The sequence below is a fragment of the Amia ocellicauda genome, chromosome 1 (assembly GCF_036373705.1).
Source record: "Amia ocellicauda isolate fAmiCal2 chromosome 1, fAmiCal2.hap1, whole genome shotgun sequence".
NCBI lineage: Eukaryota > Metazoa > Chordata > Actinopteri > Amiiformes > Amiidae > Amia > Amia ocellicauda.
Window position 1 is genome coordinate 30,334,068 of NC_089850.1, and position 24,445 is coordinate 30,358,512.

At 38.9% G+C, this 24,445-nt stretch overlaps 1 protein-coding gene across 1 annotated transcript in view; it reads left to right on the forward strand.

The window, feature by feature from the left end:
* pdss2 (prenyl (decaprenyl) diphosphate synthase, subunit 2) overlaps positions 1 to 23,625 on the forward strand; it is a 45,837-nt gene extending 22,212 nt beyond the window's left edge. The window contains exons 3-8 of the mRNA XM_066701533.1: positions 4,923 to 5,121; positions 15,848 to 15,922; positions 17,423 to 17,596; positions 18,472 to 18,603; positions 19,165 to 19,200; positions 22,594 to 23,625. Of these exons, the coding sequence (XP_066557630.1) occupies positions 4,923 to 5,121; positions 15,848 to 15,922; positions 17,423 to 17,596; positions 18,472 to 18,603; positions 19,165 to 19,200; positions 22,594 to 22,749 (772 nt within the window). The 3' untranslated portion in view covers positions 22,750 to 23,625. The remainder of the gene's footprint in view (positions 1 to 4,922; positions 5,122 to 15,847; positions 15,923 to 17,422; positions 17,597 to 18,471; positions 18,604 to 19,164; positions 19,201 to 22,593) is intronic.
* The last annotated feature ends 820 nt before the right edge of the window (positions 23,626 to 24,445 follow it).

The following is a 24,445-nucleotide window of genomic DNA, read 5'->3' on the forward strand; positions in this document are numbered from 1 at the left end:
TAAATTAAAATAGTCTTAAGTAATAGTAGTGGGATAAAGTTGACAAATGCAAAAAAAAGAGTGCAATTACGTATTATGTCCATGGCAAACTATAAGAGAAACATAATGAAAATCACCCAAAAAATGATGAATGTTAAAAATATGCTGTCACCAAACAGTTAACTATTCTTGCATAAATAAATAAGTATTTAGTTGTATTATTTTACAATACAGAAAATGTGCTATCAGTACAGTACAGCCATGCCATTTCTCTGAACATTGCAGCAAGCGTTGGGCTTTGCCCTGCACTTTACTGAGGGCTTCACAGGAACAGCAGACACAGTTCACAGATCCACACAGGTGTTATTCATTGTGCTAAAAGATTCACGTAGAATCACAATAAAATGTCCTATTTTGTCTTGCTTATTTTCACCTGGTTTGAACTATACAATTTTAAGCTTTCAATTGCAGTGTTTTCCAACAGATTCACTGGCTTTAGAATAGACACACACACACACACACACACACACACACACACACACACTCACACACACACACACACACACACACACACACACACACACATACATACACACACATACACACACACACACCCCAATCCCCTGCTCTGGCTGTCCATGGCTTCCTAATGAGCACTGAGTAATTTCCCATTTCCCATTACCTCTTCCACACTCATTTAAACTGGCACTCTCTTTGTGACTGCTAGCCCTCTGAGTATGGCTCATTACCATTTGGTATGATGTGTATTGATATCCTCTGTAATTGTCACCTCCCATTTGACATGCAGCATTTGTAAAATGTATCGTGCTTGACTAGAGCCTGCTAATAGTTGGCTGGGATATGGTAATCAGCTAGCAAATAGGCTTCATACTACATTGAGATGACTGCTAAATAATGTATACTGTTTTATCAGAACTGTCCATGTGTAAACTGCTTCATTCACAGGTTATGACCATTCAGTTAAGCTATTTAGCATTCAGAAGAGAGTTGCCTTAAAAAAATTAAAAACACAACACATGGATTTCGATACTCTGTATTCCTCATACAGCAGCCATTTTGCGTTTTACAGCCTACATTAGAAGAACCAAAGTATTCCTGAGGGTCATGCCTGTAGTTTAGTTTTTAAGCTTTATTTATGATTAATGTAATGTAAATATATATATTTCTCTGCAGTCAATTTAACCTTTTGTTTCCCCCCAATCTGCACAGTTGTTAATCAGTGTGACTAACAGCTATTACCCTCTCATACCTCTCATAGCTCCTACTCACACTGCGAGTCCATAGTGCATGCAATGGTGATATAGCTTTCCCCGGAGGACTCCACTGCATTTTGTGGCATGCTAAAAAAGCTGAATTCTAGCGTACCCAGTCCCAGCAGCACTCCCAACAATTGTTCGCCACCCTGTGGAGGAATCCTTGTTACATTTGCCTATATTATGTAGCCCAGATTGAAAACGGGACTACAGGGTTAAACCTGGTCTAAACACTTCAGGGCTAAACACTGAGCTCTATTTATTTAGTACTTAGCAGAGCCCATAAGTGCACCTGACACCTATATTATATTAAGAAGCCACATCTTCCAGAAAGAGAAAATAGGACAGTTTAATAAGATCCAGTATTTCGTAAATGGGCAGTCTGTCCTAGTTTATATCGAATGGATTTATGTTATATATTGTTGAAGAGAGTGAAAGTAAACTGTGAAAAATGTTTGTAATTCAATTCATCCATTTCTTTCATTAAGCAGTATTATTCAGCAGAATGCCTCCTTGTCTACAAAAGATTTATGTGAAGCCTAAGTCCTCTTAATTCATCTGTCTATATTGCTGTAATTTAGTTGCTAGTTTCACCAGAATTGTATTTTCATTTAGCTGTAACTCTTTTCCTAACTCCATTATAGTGCTGTGTTATTGACAAGTTTATATCCACTTCAGAGATAGGGGGTTTCATGGACATATAGATAAGGGTTTTAAATTCATATGTTCTTCAGCGGTTTTCATTTGAAATCCTGTGTGCAGCTCGTACATGCTTCACAGATTAATGTACAACTGTACTTTAAAAACTTCTAACTGTTTTACTTTGGCCAAGGCAGCTGAAATGAAATTGGTCTCAGGTTTCATTTTCATGCTCAGAGTGTTCTAGATCTCATACAGGAGTTCCATGTGATGTGCAGAACATTCTCTGTGGAACTGGGGCATAACAGCTCATTATTTATTCTTTAAGTTCAGTGCTTTGCTGAATTTTGAGCAATTGTTTTTCTCCAGATTGAGGTGCAACAACGTGCACAGCATTTTATAAATTATCAACCGTGTCTACCCAACTACCATCTTTCTCAACTAGTTTTTATGTAGATGTAATTGTAGATGGGGGGGGGAAATACTCCTTCATTCTTTGACAGCATTCTTCACATAATCTTTCCTTTATTCTTTTTCTAAATGTGGAAAGGGTGGAAAAAATGAAAGTATTGGTAATTTACAATGTAAGTGGGAAGCCCTGGTTTAATGTACTGTGCAGTTAGTTTTGACTTTCTCATAATAAGCTTCATACATGTGAACATTTGTTGGTAAAGGAAATTCATAATTTCACAACAAAATACCTAACTGTTGGCGGCCACGCAATCTCTCAAAATGGTTTATTAAATCGTTTTTCCACAACATATCCCTTCTGTTTGTATATATTGTGAATACATCTTTCATTTAGTCAATGTAACGAACAGTCTGTTAACTTTTAACTTTTTTGGTTTTGTTTTGTTCCATTTGCATTTTAATTATGCAAAGAGCAGATACAGGGATCTTGGAAAGCAGCATTGATGCCTCTACCTCGGCCAATAAAATATCACCCAAAACTGTATGAAGAAATTGCAGCTTGCCTTCAGTGGGGAAACGAGGCAGAGTGGACTGAACATGTTTCAGCAAATCTTATCGGCCAAGGCCAAAGTCATAGGGACATCCTGATAATAAGAAAATGCTCAAAACCTAGTAGTCTTAATCTGGGCCCTCAGGACACACTTATAACCCTGTTTTTTGGTATGTTTTTTTTTTTAACACTGTACTCTGAGAAATGTTAAAGCTTCTTTTGGAAAAATGAGATGTGAACCTACTGTTAGAGAACTGGTATGTCAATACACTAAATCGTTCATAAAGATGGCATCTGGAGCTAGTGTGTTGCTATGCAACTAGAAGCAGGTGCTATTTATAGGAGGCACCCTTTTCAGACCCTTTTGGTGTGGAATGGGGAAGTGGGGTGGCTGGATGTGCTGGGTTTAACGTGTGTAGTCTCAGACTGTCAGACATTCACCAAGATCAATCCTGTCACAGGGTAACAACAGCTGAGCGTTTGAATTGAATTGCAAGCCAAGCTTAAAAGACATTGTGCACCAAGGCTTAATCGCAGGGATGTTTAGGTTTGAATTATAACCCCTCACAGAGATATTGGGGCCCTTTCTCATCTGTGAATACTCCACATTCCCTGGGGGGCAATTTACAAAAAGTCTAAAATACGATGTGGAAAGAGAAAGAGTGAGTGGAAAGAGTATTTTTTGTGCAAAACTACTCGTTTAGGCCTCGGATATACTCAGATTTTTAACGTGAGGAATTAACTGAACATGCTTTAGAGACAAGGACCAACGATGTGGCACAGTTTTTGTTCTTCAGGACAGGCAAAAAAAATTCAACGTGGCACCTGGACATTAACTTCATAAAGTTTTAATACATTATACAGTATATAATTAATCAAATAAAATCCCTGGGGTGACAAGTGATGGGAGTATAATTGTCTCATCAGAAATTTATTTTCTGTCTTTCCTTTGAAAGACGTAGTATTTGAGTAGCTTTCTGTATCTACTCCCCTTGATTGTTAGAATCTTTCATTTCTCTTTGTAATACTTCAGCCATTGACAAAGACACCTGATTATTCATGTAATGGTTGAATCAACACGTGATTATAGCTTGCCACAGCTCCGAAAAGCAGCCCTGGAAGATCAATTTCTTCTCTCTTCCTGATAATCAAGAATAGCTTCTATTTCTAATTCTTCTTTTTTGACAGAAGGATAAAAAAAATAATTTTAGAGCAAATTAATAGAAAATGAATGAAAAATGGCTGTCATTTGAATGTAGAATGAGTTAAAGATTCACAGACTTTCTTTTGGGGTGGGAATTGCACATACGACTGATTGGACTGCGCTATCGAAAGCCATAGCGTGCTCAATGAAGAGACAGAACTGTCATCAGCACACTTGACTAGCAGAGGTCAGAGAGGTGGAGCTGATATCCTCAGAATATTAATGGCTGCCTTCAGCTGGGGAAATGAGCCGGCGCTGAACTTAGCGGCTCTTTTCGCTACTTATCGCTTGGAATCCCTGTGTGCCACAGCATCGTCTGCTGCAGTAAAACACCTAGCCCTTTTTTTCCTCTCTCTCTTTCTCCCTCTCTCTCCACCCCCACCCCAACCCTACAGTCCAGAACCACTTCTCATTGGTATTCTGGTCACACTACTCATTTCAGCTGCCAAGAGCCTCCAATGCTGATGTGCCGCCTGTCAGAGGAGCAGAATTAAGATAAACCTTCCTGGAGAGGACTGGCCAGACTGGCAGAGTGGGGCTGCAGCCAAGGCAGGAATCCCCCATCCGCTCTGGGCCCCAAGAACAGCCTGTCACTCTCTCTTCTGGGCTTGTACACATAACGTCTCTCTGCTACTTGTATTTAAATAAATGTGTTTTATTTTATTTTAAATTAGAATCTACTGAGAGGTTCTTTCCAGGGGTACAAAACAAAACCTATAGCCCATTTAATTATTTGTATTAGCTCTAATAAAGCAGCACCCTACTTAGATAACTTTCACAAGCACTTTAGTACCACCATTAGGAGAATGTTGGGATATATTCTGTGTTCCATCTCCTGATTTATTGTAACCAATTTGTCTTGCAGTCAGCGGAACCTGGCAGAGATCACTGAACTCATCCACACTGCCTTCCTGGTGCATCGTGGGATAGTGAACCTGAAAGACTGGACGAATTCCGATGGCCCCCTGAAGGACCTGCAGTTTGGAAACAAAATGGCGGTTTTAAGTGGCGACTTCCTTTTGGCCAATGCCTGTACTGGTCTGGCTCAGCTTAATAATACAAAGGTATTTGACTAAATTCCACGCTCTCTGTTTTTCGTGTGCAGTGACAGAAACTAATCTGTAATCCGAGATGTTCAATATGAAGTGAAGCTAAAAAGAAAGGTAGTTATTGAGACATTGTTATATATTATTTTGCTAAATGGGAATTTAATTTTGAGAAAATAATGTTGATGATTAGAAAATTGATAATAGATATAGATAATCTTGATTTATTACCCTTTGGTTACATGATTCTTATCGTGCTGCTTTTTTTCTTTTTTATTCCTTTTTCTTTTTCTTCCCTCCAAAAATGATGTAGGATTATTCTGAGATGACTTCTCTGTCAAACGGGCACATGGCAATTCATGGCAGGCTGGCCAGGATTCATTTAATTTCTCCTGAATTCAGCAAATTTGTCGTTAACTCTGATTTGGTTCATTGGGATTTAACCTGAGCCTTAAAGCTCTCTGAAACCCTCATCCTCAGCCAAACCTTCAACACTGCCTTCACCCTAAATACATTAGGGAAATCCTACTTTAATAAGCACAGTCTTTAAGCCAACACTGGCCTTCATAAGAACCCTCTCTGTACTCATGGTCCAGGTGTGCTGCTGTGCTCTAGTAGATGAGTCAGGATTGTTGAAAAGAGGACATAAAAACCCTCAGGAAAAGCTTTTGAATAATACAATGTTATGAACTATAGCCTACATATGTTTATTAATCCATTAAGACATTTTTACATAATAGAAGAAATCGAAGCTTTCCAGCTTTTAACGCTGGAAGTTTCCATTAATGTCAGGCTCTTCCAATGACAAGCTTTTAAGAGGAAAGCAGAGGCTTTGCTGTAACTTATGTGCAATAATAAAGAAAATCAGCCTGTAATTGTGTTACTTCAGCGATGGGACATGCCTTGGAACGAGCGTGTCATTTTTGCAATAAGTTGGAAGTTTGGAAGATACGTCTCTTTTAGTAAGTAAATAATTCTCAGTCTCATGATGAATTATTTGAGATTCTTTGATCAGGGCCTCTGTGCTCATAATTTATTTTTGCACACATTTGGGGCTAACAATTAGATGAGGGATTCGGCACTGATAATGAAATGCAAATCTGTTTTCTTATTGCCAAGGGTAATATTAGCAAAGTCAATTATTTTTCCGGAGGCATTTCCCTGTAGATATTAAAGGACTGCAGACTAATTGCCCTGTGCAGCACTTTGATTTTTAAACATTCTTTGTACTGTTTATTACTGGCAAAGATTTACACTTCCGATTAAAATTAAAATGACTGTTCCAGTCAGCCATAGTAATTTAAAGTGTTTCAGTTGTTGCTGTTTTTTTTTTCTTTTTCATTTGATATATATACATATTTACATAGTCTTTATATATATATATATATATATATATATATATATATATATATATATATATATATATATATATATAAAGACTATGTGTGTGTGTGTTGTTTTTTGTTTGTTCTTGTTTTGTTTAGTTTTTTCCACCTGAGATATTTTATTTTGCTATGGGACAACTGTGTTAAAACTCACACGAGGGAGTGCTCCTTCATTCAATGCTGATATGCCCTGTATTTGTTGTTATTATTATCATCATCATTTATTTATTAGCAGATGCCCTTATCCCGGTGTGACTTACGGTTTACATAAGAAACATTTGAAAACATTTCAAACTACAGTACTACAATCAATACAAAATACAATGAGCATACATCCTAGTCTGATCTAGAGCACTGGCGGATATAGTGGAAACTTAAGACCCTATCTACTTACAATATACTAATCATTAAAGCTGTTGCTTATCCCTTGTAATGTACCATCAGGCTTACAGGTTCGTCCGAGTCTTTCTTCTGTGAACAAAAATGTGTGGCTTTTTGTGTGCGGCAACTTTTATCCAGCCACTTTAGCAAGGGTTAGACATTTTTTGTGGAACAGAGCCTGCTGGTTTGAATTTCAGAATGGCCTGGTGTTGAAATCACTTCATGAAATGCACGTAACTTACAAATCAATTGCAAATATTGGGTTTCATTGAGACTTCACATCATTGTTGCATCAGTCTCGGTGTGTATAAGACATATTGCTTTCAGTGGATGCTCGCATGTAGATACTTTTCCTAGCAAGGTTATGCAGATGTTTGTTTTTTATTTTGCCTCAGTAAAGTAGCATGCTGTACCAATTGGTTCTAGTTCAGGACATGGCAGAGCAGCATTCTCCAAAAGTGGGCCAAACCAGGCTACTTCCACTGCCTCCCAGTGTCACAGTAAAGTTTATAATATAGGCTTGCAATCACTTTTTTGGAAACTCCCATGCACTTACCTAAAAACATATCACTTACACCCAATCAATTGAAGAGTTAGTGTGAGTACTTGGGGGCATGCACTGATTGGATGGAATTACCATGCTGATTCCAAACTGAAAGGGTACAAAAAAAAAACTGAATAGGAGACATTCAATTTTATAAAAATACTACGGAAATAAGCAAGGTGTCTCTATTATAATTGCTTTCTTTCTTTTCTTTCCCTGGATTAAGGAAACTGTATGATTTACATGTTATAATTTGCGTAATTGTTCATAAAACCTGATTTGAAGGTCCTGAACTGACATAGAACTGATGTCTACACTTTTAGATTGTTTCCCCCATTATCTGTGAAATATGCTTCTTAAATTGCATAATTCAGCTGTTGATTGTATTAATAAATATTTGTTATTGATCTTCAGTACTCTCCATATGGGACCCCACATTTATCAATCTAATGCAGGTACCAAACGAGACAATGTATTTAATCCACTGGCTGGCACAGATATGCCAAGATGCAGGTAGTCTACATTTACTGAACAAGTAACTAATTTTACCGCTGAATAAGTTTGTCAATTAGCTCCTCTACTGCATATAGGCTGCCAGCCATATCAATAAAATAGCCCTAGCACAGAAGCAAGAGCTAACCTCAGTAAGTGTAAAGAATTAACTTTAAGCAGGAATCTGAAAAGGGTGCTTTTCTGCTTTCTCCTTCTTCTTTTGAATCACATTGTTTTCCACATTGGCAATGAACCACCGAATATCATTAATCTCAATGTGGAAAGAGTTCTGTGTTTATGCTAAATAATTGTACTAGATTCCCAAGGGATAAGGCCAGTGTTTATTTCATAGAGGGGCTACACAGATTGAGGAACAAAATGTGATTTTGCATAGCAAGTTTAATTTGTATAATTGCAGAATTATCTACGTATTTATTTGTTTACTCAAAGAGATGACATAATGGAAACTATGCTATCTCTTTAATCGTGAAATACTGTATGTTATTTGTCATTCTTAAAGCCAGGTCAGAGGCTGAAGATCTCAGTGCAAATGTGTCAATTTTTATTGGACCTTGCGGCCCCTAAGCAAGAGGCTGTCACTTAACAGATGACCACCCTGTCTGCGAACTTCCAGTGACAGCTGGCAATGTGCGCACAGATATCGATGAAAGCAGAAACAGTCTATACAGAATAGTTAAACACCACTTACAGATGCAATCCATGTCAATTTGGCCCTGACCAGAGCTGATTGATTAAATCAACAGATCGATTCTTGAGCTTTGAGTCTACTGGCAGATCCTCCCCAAACAAAAGCAAAAGCGAAAGACGGTGGGAGGGAGGGAGACGAGGAAGTGAAAGACAGAAAAAGTACATCATTAAAGTATTTCTTGTTTGCAGTCTAATTGTGGGTTTGATTGCATTGGGGGCATGTGCACTCTCCACATATCCTAATGGAAAAAGATCCGAGGACAGAAGAATGGAGTGAAATTGGAAGCAATTACACAGAATGTTAAAACAGACAAGTAGAACAGCCAACTTGGCAGGTCCCCTAACAGAAGCAGGCAGCTCAACCCCCAAATACCCCCCCATGTTGGGCCCCCTTTTTAAACTTGCTTCTGCCTGTTACAGAAAATATTGTTGGCTTTACACTCAATATTCACAAGCAACTGTATTTTTTTTAGTCCGTTTAGTCTTTAATGATCTGATCTGGGAAGTTTTCCCAAAAGGTATTAATAAGGACTTTTATATGCTCTTAAATTTTGAAAACTCTTCCATGTGTAGCACCCCTGTGTAGCACTAGGATCTGTCATACACAACATTTCTCCACCATTTAGGGCACTTCTGAGTAAATAGACTAATATTTGCAATTTTCCAAAACAAATAAATATAAATTTAGAGTACAAATATTCTACTTACTGAATGGTTAAATTGAGTGGAGTTCTATCTGCATGTACATTTATGGTTTAGGAGACATCGCATGATTTCTCAAACTTGTTAATCCCATTGCGCCTAGCCCTTGTGTGTGTACTTTCAATATTTACCATCAGGGCTGTTGATTTATATGGCCATATGTCTTATAATATCAGCAGAATATGGAAAATATATTAAACAGTGTAAAATATATTATATAACAATAACATATTATATCAATAATACATTTGCTTCACTTCATTTAAATATTTTCACTGAATTCTTCCAGTTACACTATGAATCCCCCTGTGATCAACTTACTGTTGTTTTAGGTACAATGCATTCAGATTCTCATTTCATGTAAATTCAATAAATGAAAATAATCTGATTGCCAATGGACTTCATTGGGATCCAAATCTGCCCTGGGATGAGATGACACCATTATGTGCTATTTCAATATACTTTATGTAGACATGTTGTTTTTTATAAATGTGAACATTAAAGCAATCCTGAGTTTCAAAGCAACTTGACAATGATCTAACACGTGTCATAAATGTGCGCTCTAGTCAGAACTTGACAAGGGTTTGTTCTTGTTAAATTAGAATTCTTGTTGAAGTTTAGGTTTAAGTTGTCCTTTCATTCTCAAGCTCCCCCTGCTGGTGAAAACTAGCAGAGAACGTGGGAGAATGTTGTTCTTTCTGTAGGCATCACATACCACAATAACCTCCCAGAAAACGTCTGGCACGAAGGAAATCCAGGGTATGGCGAGATCTAGGACAGATAATGATTTTAAAAGTTATACCATGCAAAATATATTGCATTCAAGTAGTGCCAATCCATATTTCTTGATCTTTACATAATTTATCCCCAACTGAACATTCCGGAATTTGGAAACAAGTTCTGCATATGTGTGTCTTTACATAGACAACAGCTTTATTAACATGTAATGTATTTATTTTTGTCCTAAATCTCATGCGCATCTTATTCCTGCCACACATTGTACTTTGTAGCCTAGCCAGCATTCCCAGTTCTCTTCATTCAAAGTCAGCTGGATTGTCCAAGTCCAGATGCCCAAAGCAATGTAAACTAGGCCTCGTAGATGCCGTCTACAGGAGGTTGATTGGAGATGACAATGAACCACCTAATAAGCGCTTCAGTGAGCCTTTCTCCATAGTGCAGTGTGTGTGCTGGAGGGAGGGAGAGAGAGAGAGAGAGAGAGAGAGAGAGAGAGAGAGAGAGAGAGAGAGAGAGAGAGAGAGAGAGAGAGAGAGAGAGAGAGAGAGAGAGAGAGAGAGAGAGAGAGAGAGAGAGAGAGAGGGCATTTGGGAAGCCCGCACTATGTCTGCCCTGCTGTGTTTGATGTGAGAGTGGATATATAGCTTTTTTCTTGAGCACCATTAATTCACCCTGTTTCACAAGGACTTAATTTATCAAAACAGGACCATGGAGTGAGCAAGCCTACGAGACGGGTTATTTATGAGTTTAATTTAGTGGCTGATGCTTTTTGGTTGCGGTAGGGTGGGAAGCGGCTGGCAAGAATAGGTCCGACCTTTATGGGAGATGGCACATCCCCAGCCATGAAGAGAGAGTCTTGGGGTACTTGTATTAAGGTGCTCTGAGGGGCAGAAGAAAAGAAAGAAATAAACTGAGGTGGGACAATGAAATATCACACTGTGTGGCTTGCTTACAGACTTGTTTAGTATCCCTTGACTGCTAGTGTCACTAAATTAGCAGTATAGTCAACCAAAAAACTGCTTCATCATCAAACGTACTGATTTGTCTGAGATTTGTGGGATAGCTCTAACAAGGTAACCGCCATTATTAAATCGTGTATGTGTGAAATAAATATACAGTAGACATACATTTATTTTGATGTACTGTGTATGAAATGCTCCACAACCCCCTGTTTGGTGTCTATTTGAATATATAGTTATTAATGTGTGTTTTTCTTCATAGCAACCCTTTTTATTTTATTTTTTGTTTTGCTTTTGTGGCTTTGTTTGACTGTTTAACAAAAGCAGATGCATGTTTCTATGCGAAAGCCTTTAATAAAGTGCAGTGGAAGCAGCCCAGTGCCCTTCCCTGGAGAGTTATTTGTAAGGATTCAGGTAAAGCCCAGAGTGTATGACCCCAGTGTAGACATACATTCGCCGAGAGATAAGGTTCAGTTGACGTGGGCCTGTGACTGGGTTAATTAGCGAAGCCTACCACAGAGCAAGCTCTCTGCCTGAGGAAAGCTGGTAGGGGAGTTGCAGTTGATGTAGAGTATGCTTCCTTATATGCATGTATACTGCACTACTTTCTTTGTTACATCAGAATGAAAGTTTTACAAAAATCTGCTGAAGGAGATCCTTAAGCTACAGTGAGCTCCTGTCTAGAGTGTTACAAAGCAGTGACATTTTATACCATTTTAGCCTTTATATTTTAAAACTGGTAAATAGTTCCATATTTAATGTAAATTGCCAATTTTAGACACCTACACTTGAAATGTTTACCAACATTAAAGAATGCTTCTCTAAAAGTCATTGTTAAACTGTTTATTTTCAGTGAAATAAAGTACATTTATATTTTTCAGTTTACTTCAAAGTCCTAAGCTTTTTTTTTTTTTTTAATAAGGCAAAACAGCATCTCAAGATTTAAAAAAAAAAGACGTTTCTACCTTAAATTAAACAGGAACCCCTGTATTTTAATGCAGTGTGACTTGCAAATTCATTATGTGCAGTTTTGACTTGAATCAATCAACGTACAATTGACACCCTTGGCAGATGTGCTAACCAGCCCTGTGAGATGCCTTCTGACAGCTTCTTGTTGATATAACCGCAAACGTCAGTGAGGAGAAAGGATGACGTGGGGGGTTTCTGTATACTTCTCCATTGTCTGTTGTGGGGAAAAAGCTTACATTTTATGGTGCAGTTAATCAGCTCAAGGCCTCTATTTCATAATAAAAAATGAGTGAAACAAAGCAAATGAACCAAGGTGAGTTTAAATGTGATCTTAGACAAGGGAGTGTTGAAAGGGGGCAGTGGCTGCTATAGTTATCCACACAGAGGCAGAAGAATGAAAAGTTGAAGCCCTGACTTTGACATTTAGCACAAGAGCCGGTGTCTTCGTGCATTCCTCTTCGTATTACCAAGGCTGCTGGTCTCCTGTCTCAGACCTCTTCACAAACCATAACATTTTTTAGTGAGTGATTGATCTGTATTATGTGTCCCAGCCATCAGAGGAATCCTGGGATGTTGCTTGTATAAACTGTAATACAATCTGGAGGCGCGGCTCGGGTTTCAATCCTTCATAGACCTGTTGGCGATACTCAATCCGCCTGGATTTGGGAATGGGGCTTATCTGATACTTTCCAAAAAAAGCCCCTCATTTTCTCTATTCCCAAGTTAACTAAGACAGCACATCTGGTAACACTGTAGGAGCATTGTCCTTTTGGTTTCTGCAAGAGCTCAGATTGCTTCAATATTTCCTCAAGGATCTGGTTACCCAAAGGGCAAGGGGACTCAGAAAGAACTGTGTTTATACCAGGCTTTCAAATAAAAACCTTCTGGATTTAATGAAAAAGGGTGTTTTTTTTTTTTGTTTTTTTTAACTATATAATATATTCTTATTTTACTGCTTCCCACTGCAGTTTTAGGAAGATTAATAAGTATACTCCTATTACTGGTATAGAAAATAATTGGAAACCATTTAAAATAGCAGGACTGGGCTAATTAGGCATCCTCTGTATGGCTGAGCAGTTAGCCAGGCTATTTAAGATAATGAGATGTATGTAGTTATTTAAGTTATTTAAGTCTTTCAGCTTAATGTTTTTAATTACAGTGTAGGAATAATAGGAGATGAAATCAAATCTATGCCGCGTCATCAAAGGGCTCCGCAGGACAAACCACAGCTTCTCTGGGTGAACAGGACACTGGGAAAAGGGGTGTGTACAGCTTGAAAATCAATACTGGAGCCCAACTTTCTGGCTGGTTTAGGTCCATCAGTCTGCAAAGAAGAGTTAATATCAGTGCTTGTATTTCAGTACAGAGGGAAAAAAACTAATTTGGACAAGTTGTGTTGGCATTTACAGCACACAAAGACCATCACAAAGTTGACTGTGGCTCTTGTTCCTGAACAGGCCTTATGTATGACTATGTAATTACTAATGAACTGAGCAAATGTTCATGCTTTTTATAAAACACACACAATTACGTTTGAGTGCTGAATTCTGTGACATCCCTACGATGTCCTCATATGCTGTATTTGTTCAGTAGGCTGTCCTGGTATTGTCAGGGATACTGATTTATGTCTAACTCAACCGTGTTCACCAACCCTTATCCTGCAGAGCCCCAGTGCGGGTGGTTTTCGTTTTATCCACATTGTTAATAAATCAATTGGCCTGGGAATTGTGCTTAATTGGTCTTAAATGATCACTTATTTGTCATTAGGGGTTTGAGAGGACAGTGTAGCATGCAGGATTGTCTCTCTTCAGGAGCAGATCTGGCCACCTCCTGCTATATGGAGATTAATATTTCCTTGCTGTTAAAATACATCACCTAGAGGACCGCTGCATATTGCCTATGAAATTGGTAGTCAAGCCATGGAGTTGGTAAGGGGTTTTTAACGTTTTCTCAGCACCTCTGGAAGACAGGAGCGGAATAGTTATTTTGCTTTTATGCCCAACCTGCCCCCAGGCTTGCAGATAAACAGGGGAGGGGGAGAAGAAACAAGAATCTAAAAATAAAGAGTGCTCGCTGCTATTGCCATTTGGTAGACAGCAGCTTTTCATGAGAAAGATGTTTTGAAGTTTCTGTAACGACGCCTTTTATCAAAACCCTCATGCAGAGTTCTTTCCTGTCCCTTGAGAAATTCGGATAAAAGCCGTGTATTATTTTTTTCCTCTTAGGTGGGCTATTGGCTTGCATAGCATTAGATTACATTTGAAGTACAAAAAAACCTAAAGGCTTTATAGTCAACCCTAAGTTAATAGTGGAGTCAAAGTTTAAATTGACTGTTTAGATTTTCACACAGTTCTGTTGCTGTATTAAGGTTTGGGTAGTGCTTAGTTTTTTGTGAATATACACAGAGCTTGTGCACTTGGAGGCGGTAGAGTTCCCTTGCCGATTAAAACATCACGTCTTTCCCACGGTTTTTCTTGACAGCACTGTCATATTTGACGCCATGAATTGCGTGAGTCACCGATGAGAGGTCTCTGCAAGCCACATCCCTGCCTGGTGGTTTCTGAATCCGGTAACCTAGTAACACATTTTTGGAAGGTAGACCTGTTATATTTAGTTCACTTTATTGGTTTGCTCTTCTTCAAATTAAACAAAATGTGAGGTCTCGGTGGCTGCAGCTGGACATTGTGGACTTTCTCTAACTTTCAGTTAAAAATAGAAATGCATTGTGGTCCATCAGAGTAGCAGGTGCATGCTGGGTTTGTTAAGGGCAGGGTAGTAGGAGTGACTTGTAAACCTGGTTAGAGCACTATTGTTCACGGTCTTCATGGTCACCAAACTCGGCGTTCTCACATGGGAGTCTTCGTTTGGGAGAATTCGGTCAAATTAAAGCAGTTTCATGTAACTGTAAGCTTTTCTATATGGAAAGTTCGTCTAGTAAAATAGATTACATAACAACGATCCTCATAATCTGCCAGACCCAGAGGAGGGGGAAGGGGGTGGGGAGAGCAGTCTATATTTCTCTCCACAAGACTCTGCTTAACCCTTTGACTCTTGGCATTTCACTGTTTGAAGTCACCATCTGCCTCAGCATGTGCCACATTGCAAACCTGCAACTTGATACGTGTATAATGCAGTACAATTACATGACTATAAATAAGACAGAAAATTAAAGCGTTAACTAAATATGTTTTATAAAAACATCAGATGGTCTGTATAGCTGTGAAAATTAACTGGCAATCTGAGCAGGCTGGGTAATTGAACAGCATACCCCGGCCAGTCTTATACTAAGCACTCTACATTGCAATTAGCCAAATCAACATGATTTTGTGCATGCCATACGTGAACTCTGCATATCTTTGCTGTTCTTTAGTACTCTTAGAAAAGGGTTCATTGCGTATTATTGAACTCTTGCCTCTAAGCACGTTTAAGAACCTGTTTTTATAAAGGAAAGTAAGAGGGCTGCTCCAGACAGCACTTCTCTTAAATAAAGTATTGCAGTTTAACCAGGATTCATTGTTTTAAGTCCAGCCAGAACTAAGTTGGTGATGTTTGTCTGGAGTTGCTGCCTAGAGTTGGCCAACTTCAGTATGTACCAGTTTATATGTGTACTGTATCTGGTCAGGTCAACTGTTCAGGTCAATATAGCAGCAAATGGCTCAGCAGGTTAGGCTTGTTGGTGGAACTGGGACACATTTGGGCAGAGAGATGAGTGGGCCCTCTTGAGTACTTTCAATCTCCATTGATCATGTGAAAGCTACAGCAGGAAGGTAAACCTGAAAATGAGTTGGGGGAGTGGGCATGAAAACCACTTTCTGCCTTAGCATTTTTGAAGATGCCAGTAACAGTTCAGTCTTTGTGCTCTTCTCTAGGTTGTTGAGGTCATCTCCAGTGCCATTGGTGACTTGGTACAAGGCATCTACTACGAGAACTCCACTGCAGTCAAGGTAAGATGTAGAATGGGAAAAAATAAAACAAAACACGGTTTCGAGAGCCTTTTACAGGCCTTAAAATAGGAGTGTCATGCTTGAAAGAGGAAAGCTCAGGCTTGGGATTTGGAAATGTCCAACTGACTTTGTTTTCAAACAGTTATTCAACCAGAAAAGCAGTTAATAAAACAGTAACAATACTCCAATCACCAGAGATTGAAAACATGTAATTTTTATGTATTATTTGTCATCAATAAAATAAAATCCGTATTTATATAATTTTATATATATATATATATATATATATATATATATATATATAAAAACAAATACTTGACTTTGGATACTAAAGAGATTAATAAAAAAAAGGATTTGTATTTCTCTTTTCCTCTACACTGTATATTAAAAGTTTTAATGAATCACTTTCGGAGTGCAAGAAAAAACTTTTCTCTTCCACAAGGAGTGCACTCCTAACCATCTGGCTGTATTAGCCTCCACAGGTTTCAACATGCCCAGAAAACAAACCATTTCTGCAGAAGCTAAATAAACTCATACTCTTGTTGTAAAGTTACTATCTACTCCATCCTTTTCCTGGGCGGCCTCTGGTTGTCCAGCAGCCAGGTAGAGTTTCCTGAATGTAGTTAACCCGATATATTATGCTAATGTTTCTGGAGGTGGAGGAAATGCTAATAAAAAAGAGGAGACGTTCAATGGGTGAGTGATCAGTGGGCAAAGCGCTCCTCCAGCATGTGGTCCCACATAGCTCTTTATATAACTGCATTAAATGAAGCATCTCTTTTCATTCTGATGACCTACTGCAATAAGCCTGCGCTGGCCAGGCTGCTGTGACTGAGCCCATCTCAAACCCCCTCTCTGCTAAATGACTCGAAAATCATACAGTTTGAAGAGAAAAAAGTATAAGAAGAGCGATGGTTTCATTTTTTCATGCTGTTCTAGAGTAGCTATTAAAATACACTAAAATAAATACAGGCTTATAATTTTGAAGCTGTTGTGATAGTGTTTTTATTGTAATACGTCTTAGTTGTTCTTTAATTTTTACACCGCGAGTGGGAGAGTAGGTCTTAGTGAATCAAGTTGTTTTTCTTTCTTTTTGTACTATTTCTGACTTGGAGCGAGTTGTTTTATGGAATAGAGTTACTATTCAGGTTTCTCCTTGCAAACTAATTCCGAGCAGGGAGCTGCATTGTTTTACTTGTCTGGGAGTTTAGTTTCATGTCTTTCTATTTTCTATCTTGGTGTCTTAAGAAGAAACGAGTATACAAAATGTGTACAGATCTTGTATAAACTTTATATCAGTCTTCTTTTGCATATTGTTTTGGTTGCTTTTAATAGATACTTTCCTGATGCATACTGAGTATACAAGACTAGTTTTGTATGGGTGTGGGTGTGTACTTTATTATTATTATTTCTTGCAGTGTAAATGTAATTATTTGAAGGGTATCTTACTGCACATGATACTGTCTTTCTCTCTGAACATTTTGAATCCTGATTGTTTAGGACAACGATGTGACGGATGACATCACAGTTGCTTGCTGGGAGGAGCAGACATTCCTGTCCCATGGTGCTCTGCTGGCTAAGAGCTGTCAGGCAGCGATGGAGCTGGCGAGACACGATGAGGAGGCTCAGGCCCTGGCCTTCCAGTACGGCAAACACATGTCTCTGGGACACAAGGTTAGTACTGGTCTTTCGAACAGTTCGAGTGTTTCCTTAAGTGTTACTACTGATAGAAAGAACCGAATAGTTGGTTTTAAAGAGTGGCAGTCTTGGTTCCAGTTCTTATTGTTTAAATTGGATTTTGCCGTTACAATCATGGAGGTGTGCCAAGGCCCGACTACAGTTACAATATATATTCTGTATATCTGTGTTTGTTTAAGTCTAGCATAGAGTTCCTATAATGGATCAATTACAGTGCAGTTACGTCTTTGTTTATTTTTTCTGAATTTGATGAACGTGACATTCTGCACATTCGTTTCATTGTGTTGAATTGTGTGAACAGCAGCGATGCTCACTTCACTAGAGCCAATTAAACCTGATTCCATTTAGAAAACAAGGAATACTCGTACCTTGATCAGAGACCAATAGCGCATATTAATTTCACTTAAAATTGTAATGCATTGAAATTGGTGATCATGTGCTCAGCACTAAGGAGGTGAGGAGCCATACTGAGCTCAGTCATGTTTTGAATTAAACCAGCATTATACTGTACCTTTCTCATATTTTCAGACACCATATCTCAAATGCTGCTTTAGCCAGATCAGTGTCCAACACGATGTGCACCACTATTGGTGGAAAACATAAGTATACAGTAAGATGATATTGGAAATATAATTGCAAATAAGTGGTTCATCACCCCTTTCTCTAAACCGAGTCAGGGAGTTGATTTCAGGATATGAAAAACCATAGATGAAACCTCAGGCTTTAATTATCTTCATAAAAGCAACTAGGGAAGATTCACTTTTAAGCATTCCTGTAGTTCCATTCATTATTTTCTTGTCTTTCATAACTCCCAGAGACTGCCATTTTAAATGCTGCTTTTTACTCTGTAGATGAATTCAGATCTGCAGCCGTTCTTGAAGGGGAGTGCTGAGGAGCCGCTGGCCTTCAGTTTGAACTCCGCTCCTGTGGTTTTCCATCAGGAGCTGATTGGCCGAGAGGGCTGGATCTACGAGCTCAAGCAGGTACAGCGCCATACCTGAGGCCTGCTCTGACACTTTATTTATTTATTTATTCATTTTTATTCACCAGTACTTGCTTTTCTGTTGTTGTTGTCTATTCAATTACTTATACACACAAAAAGACATAAAGGCATATCAAATATAAATAAAAGAAATTGGGCCTTTCTCAGTATGAAACAATATCATCCCCACCCTCCATTCTTCCTATACCTGCTTGCTTTCGCTGCCTCCATCCCATCTCACCATCTCGAATCATTGATGTGATTTTCTGGAAAGCTCAGCACAAAGTCTCACTCCCTTGCTTGCACCCAGACACACATTCTTTATCAACTCAAAATATAAAAGAAGAGTGTGGCTTTGTGAATGTCTGCATAGTGGAAGCACTAGCTTTTCTTCTCATCTGACTGTCTCCTGCTCTGCTGTGTGTGACATGTATGAGCAGCCACATACATTAAATTACACAGTTAGAGCCCAGAGATGGTGTGTATGTGTAAGCTGGACAGAATATGGTTGGACTGTATTGGTGACACTATATTCCATATTTCTGTCTCTGTCAATCTAAAGGCCAAACCCCAGGGGAGACAAGTGGACTATACAAAGGTGAGTAAAATGCTTCAAGATCTCTTATTGATTGATGTTTACCACTGCAGAGCAATGGCATGCTTAGTGGCTTTTGTTAAGTACCGCATTGTTTGCAGTCTGTTTTGTATTGAATTTCCATTGTTAAACTCTGAGAGTGAAAAAAATAAATAAATGTACAAAGGCAATGAGTGGAAATGGAGGAAAACAACAGTGAATTCTGGTCAAGGAATAACTTTTCAATACATTAACAGAAAAGATCTGCATCTTCATACTGCAAAGTCACTTGCACACTTGATGCCTTGAAAGATAAATAAAGCATTGATTTCCAAATATGTAGTGACGAACAAACGTTTTGCATGAAGAGAACATGCAATTGTACGTTGCACCGCTCCAACTCACCTGTCTCTCAGTGAATATCATTTTGGGTCTCTCAGCTGGCCTTCTCCACTCATATCTGGGGGGGTAGAATGTGCACAGTGTAACTGATATTTGAAAGAGAACCTGGTTTCCAAAGTCAGATATGTCTATGCTCTTCAAAAAAAAAGGGGGGGGGACTGATAGGCAGGAAGAATATAAACGAATGGTTTGATATAGTATAGCATCTGAAATTGGATCATTGGTTATACAGCTCTGAACCTATTTCTGGATGAGACAGAGAGGCACTGAATGAATGCATTAGAGACCTCCTTCAGTGGCGTGCCTGCAGGGAGGGAGAGCCGCTGGGATCGGAGACGGGAACTGTAGTCAAAAGAGAGACACTTGTTTGGAAATCGGCATGTAGATTACAAAAGTGAATACACACTTTGTTCTCTGGACGTGTTTTCAATTGTACAATTATTTGCATTGTTAAAATGGTGTTCTATCCCATAGAAAGTGTGTGTGTGTATATATATATATATATGTATATATATATATGTATATATATATATGTATATATATATGTATATATATATATGTATATATATACACTCACCTAAAGGATTATTAGGAACACCTGTTCAATTTCTCATTAATGCAATTATCTAACCAACCAATCACATGGCAGTTGCTTCAATGCATTTAGGGGTGTGGTCCTGGTCAAGACAATCTCCTGAACTCCAAACTGAATGTCTGAATGGGAAAGAAAGGTGATTTAAGCAATTTTGAGCGTGGCATGGTTGTTGGTGCCAGACGGGCCGGTCTGAGTATTTCACAATCTGCTCAGTTACTGGGATTTTCACGCACAACCATTTCTAGGGTTTACAAAGAATGGTGTGAAAAGGGAAAAACGTCCAGTATGCGGCAGTCCTGTGGGCGAAAATGCCTTGTTGATGCTAGAGGTCAGAGGAGAATGGGCCGACTGATTCAAGCTGATAGAAGAGCAACTTTGACTGAAATAACCACTCGTTACAACCGAGGTATGCAGCAAAGCATTTGTGAAGCCACAACACGTACAACCTTGAGGCGGATGGGCTACAACAGCAGAAGACCCCACCGGGTACCACTCATCTCCACTACAAATAGGAAAAAGAGGCTACAATTTGCACAAGCTCACCAAAATTGGACAGTTGAAGACTGGAAAAATGTTGCCTGGTCTGATGAGTCTCGATTTCTGTTGAGACATTCAGATGGTAGAGTCAGAATTTGGCGTAAACAGAATGAGAACATGGATCCATCATGCCTTGTTACCACTGTGCAGGCTGGTGGTGGTGGTGTAATGGTGTGGGGGATGTTTTCTTGGCACACTTTAGGCCCCTTAGTGCCAATTGGGCATCGTTTAAATGCCACGGCTTACCTGAGCATTGTTTCTGACCATGTCCATCCCTTTATGACCACCATGTACCCATCCTCTGATGGCTACTTCCAGCAGGATAATGCACCATGTCACAAAGGTCGAATCATTTCAAATTGGTTTCTTGAACATGACAATGAGTTCACTGTACTAAACTGGCCCCCACAGTCACCAGATCTCAACCCAATAGAGCATCTTTGGGATGTGGTGGAACGGGAGCTTCGTGCCCTGGATGTGCATCCCACAAATCTCCATCAACTGCAAGATGCTATCCTATCAATATGGGCCAACATTTCTAAAGAATGCTTTCAGCACCTTGTTGAATCAATGCCACGTAGAATTAAGGCAGTTCTGAAGGCGAAAGGGGGTCAAACACAGTATTAGTCTGGTGTTCCTAATAATCCTTTAGGTGAGTGTATATACAGCTAAAGAAAAAATTTAGACCACTGCAAATGTTTCTTAAATCAGCATCTCTACATGTACGGCAGCCATTCCATTCCATTCATCCTTTTATTTGGAATTTGTGAGAAATATTGTCAGTAGTTTATAGAATAAAACAAAAATGTTAATTTTACCCAACACATACCTATAAATAGTAAAACCAGAGAAACTGATAATATTGCAGTGGTCTTTTAATTTTTTCCAGAGTTGTATATATCATAATACTGCAGTGTATTAAACTGTTTGGACACCTTTGTTCACTTATTATTTTGTCCATTTCAGTAAATAGAAACCTTAGATTGAAGGAAAAAATGAATGCAGTTGTGATTAGACAAATAGAGATGGCGAAAGCTCAGGTTCTTGTGCTCAGGTGGTTGTTGTGAATGGTGCCTCCAAATGAGAAATTGACCGCCTTAATGTGGTGCAAAGTACACTAGCTCATGTTTTTGAGCTTTGCCCTGGAGTGATTGTTAAAGGGAAGCTGTCCATGAATCCATTAAACTGTTGCCTTGAGCAAACTAGTTTTAGTGCCTTTGCCTTCTACTGACGACTGGGGGTGCATCTGGGGAGCTGTGTGTTGTGTAGCAAGAGGACTAAAGTCCTGTACATAGTTAATCTTCTTCCATGACAATCAGTAAGCCTAAAAATATACTGTAGAGGTATTTCATTTGGTTAAATCCAGCATCTCAGTGAATCAGTGTTTACCTCATTGCTTCCCTCCAGCTAATAAATCAATGGCACTCTGGAATATTGGTGCACTTTCTCAATCTTACAGAAGGAAGGTGAAGAACAAGTGATTTGATAAAGTTTCAGGTTAGCTGAAAATCACATAGAAGAACGATTCAATATGATGTGTGTGAAGGCAATTTGTTTTATCATTGCAGGATTATGCACGCCCTGTGTGATCTAAACAAATTCATCATTGTTAAAAATGGCCTTATTTATTCTGATGCTTTCACCCAGAGTGAGTGAGTGTTAGGTAAAACGTTTGAAGGATCAAACTGACTTTTCAAAGCAGACCCAAATATTAAGGCATTTTTCTTAAATGAAAAGCAAGTTAAACCTGAGAATACCTGCTCTTTTCCCTGTATGTGAAGTACAGTTTTACATTTTGTACACTGCTTTCAGAACTGGTGTTCTCTGCACAACAGCTATGCGTTTATCCAGGTGACCATGTCCTGCTTTTGTTGTCTTCACAGTTGTGGGGAGCAATCAAGGCTGGCAAAGGTGTGAGCTCTGCGATCGACTTGTGCTGTTACCATGGAAACAAAGCACTTGAGGCCATAAAGTGCTTCCCTCCCTCAGAGGCCAGATCGGCTTTGGAAAATATTGCCTATGCTGTCACCAAATTCTGATGAAGACGACACAAAATATAAAAATGCAATGTATACTGTGTATATCTGTGTCAGTGGAAGTTGAAAATAAATGCACTATATTTTTTATTGAAATTGACAAATGTATCCTTTTGTTTTGTTTTGTAAATCCGCTAAACAATAGACCATGCCGCAATATGGCTGTTATTTTCTGTGGCAGCAAACAAAATCACAAAAAAGGTCAAACAGCTTTCACTTGTGATGCCAGAAGCACACTTGAAGCTGCACTGGCAGAAATAATTAATGAGACTCGCTGCTGTGACCTCAGCAAATGGACAGGAAATAAGTCCTTATTGATTGGACACAGCCCGGGATGGCGCCAGTGTGGTGGCCTGTGGTTTTCTTGCACTCGTGAGGACAGAGGGGGTGTGAAGCTGCAGGTGTCACTGGAAACACTTGCTAACCTGCCTTCTGCACTTCCACTGGCAGGCAGGAATCGCTGCATTCGTCAATATGAAGGGCAATTCAATGGAGGGATGCAGCAAATAGTTACTCAAATACAATTGTTTGCATCAAACTTCTCTTCACTTGTTACAACTTTCTGGAGAAGTGACTTTGTGTGCCTGTGTGTCCCCAATGTTGTATCGGGTATGCTACAGTGCTCTTAGTCAACAGCTAAGATGAGCCGTTTTGCATTGCTTAAAAGGAGCCTCGAGCACTTACTGCAATATTAATGCACTGACATAAGGGCACATAGGAAATGTAAATGAAAAGGAAAAAGGTACAATAAAAGACAAGAAACATGGGAGGAATAAAAAAGTCACAAACTAATTTATTTTGCATCAAACTCTTACAAATTAGTCATTTCATTGCATTCAAATTATAAACCAATGTATATTAAATGTATCTTAAAATCAAGATTTGTCTTTGTAGTTTTGTTTGTATTTATATTTAAATGTTTTTGCTTCGTGACAGTTATGATTTTGTTACACACAATCCAGTCAATGTTAGGATGCAGACTTAAAAGTCTCGAACAATAGAGCGCCAATGACAGAAAGACTATAAGGTGTATCATGAGTCTTGCAACTCGACACGGTCTCTATTTTGTTCATAGAGATGATTTTTGTGGTTTGCATGCATGCAACCCGAGAGCAACGTTGACAAGAAGGCTGAGTTTACATAAATGATCTAGATTGGGATTCAGCTACCTTTCTTCCTTCTGTGGTGTAATTACAGCCCAATCTGGAGACAGCTAGCACAGCAAACAGATTTTATTACACTATTCCTTCAAACACTTTGAGGGGTTACTTTCTTTGTAACAGAGGAGCAGGGCGTCATAGGGATGCATTGTTCCTTAACTGTCTTCCACTCTTACTACACGGAATGATTAGCAGAAGGAGAGGGAAATAAAGTCATGTGTTTTAACTGTTGATGGGATGCAACTAATAAGTATCAAATGTGTGCAATAAAGTGCTGTGAATACTGGGATCTCCACTCCTGTCTTCTCCAGGGCAATGGGGTTTTCTGGTTTTCATTTCACACGAGTCCTTAATAACTTAATTCAACTAATTGTTTGCTTTATCGTGTCAAGAGGAGTGGGGGGGGGGGGTAGATCAAACATATTTGGTCTATGCATGGAAATACCCCTTGGGGGAAATTTTCTGGAAAACAGCACAAGAATTTGAGTTGTGCCCCATGCGTGGCTCAATTAAGTGCCCCCCTTTATTTGAATTTGCAT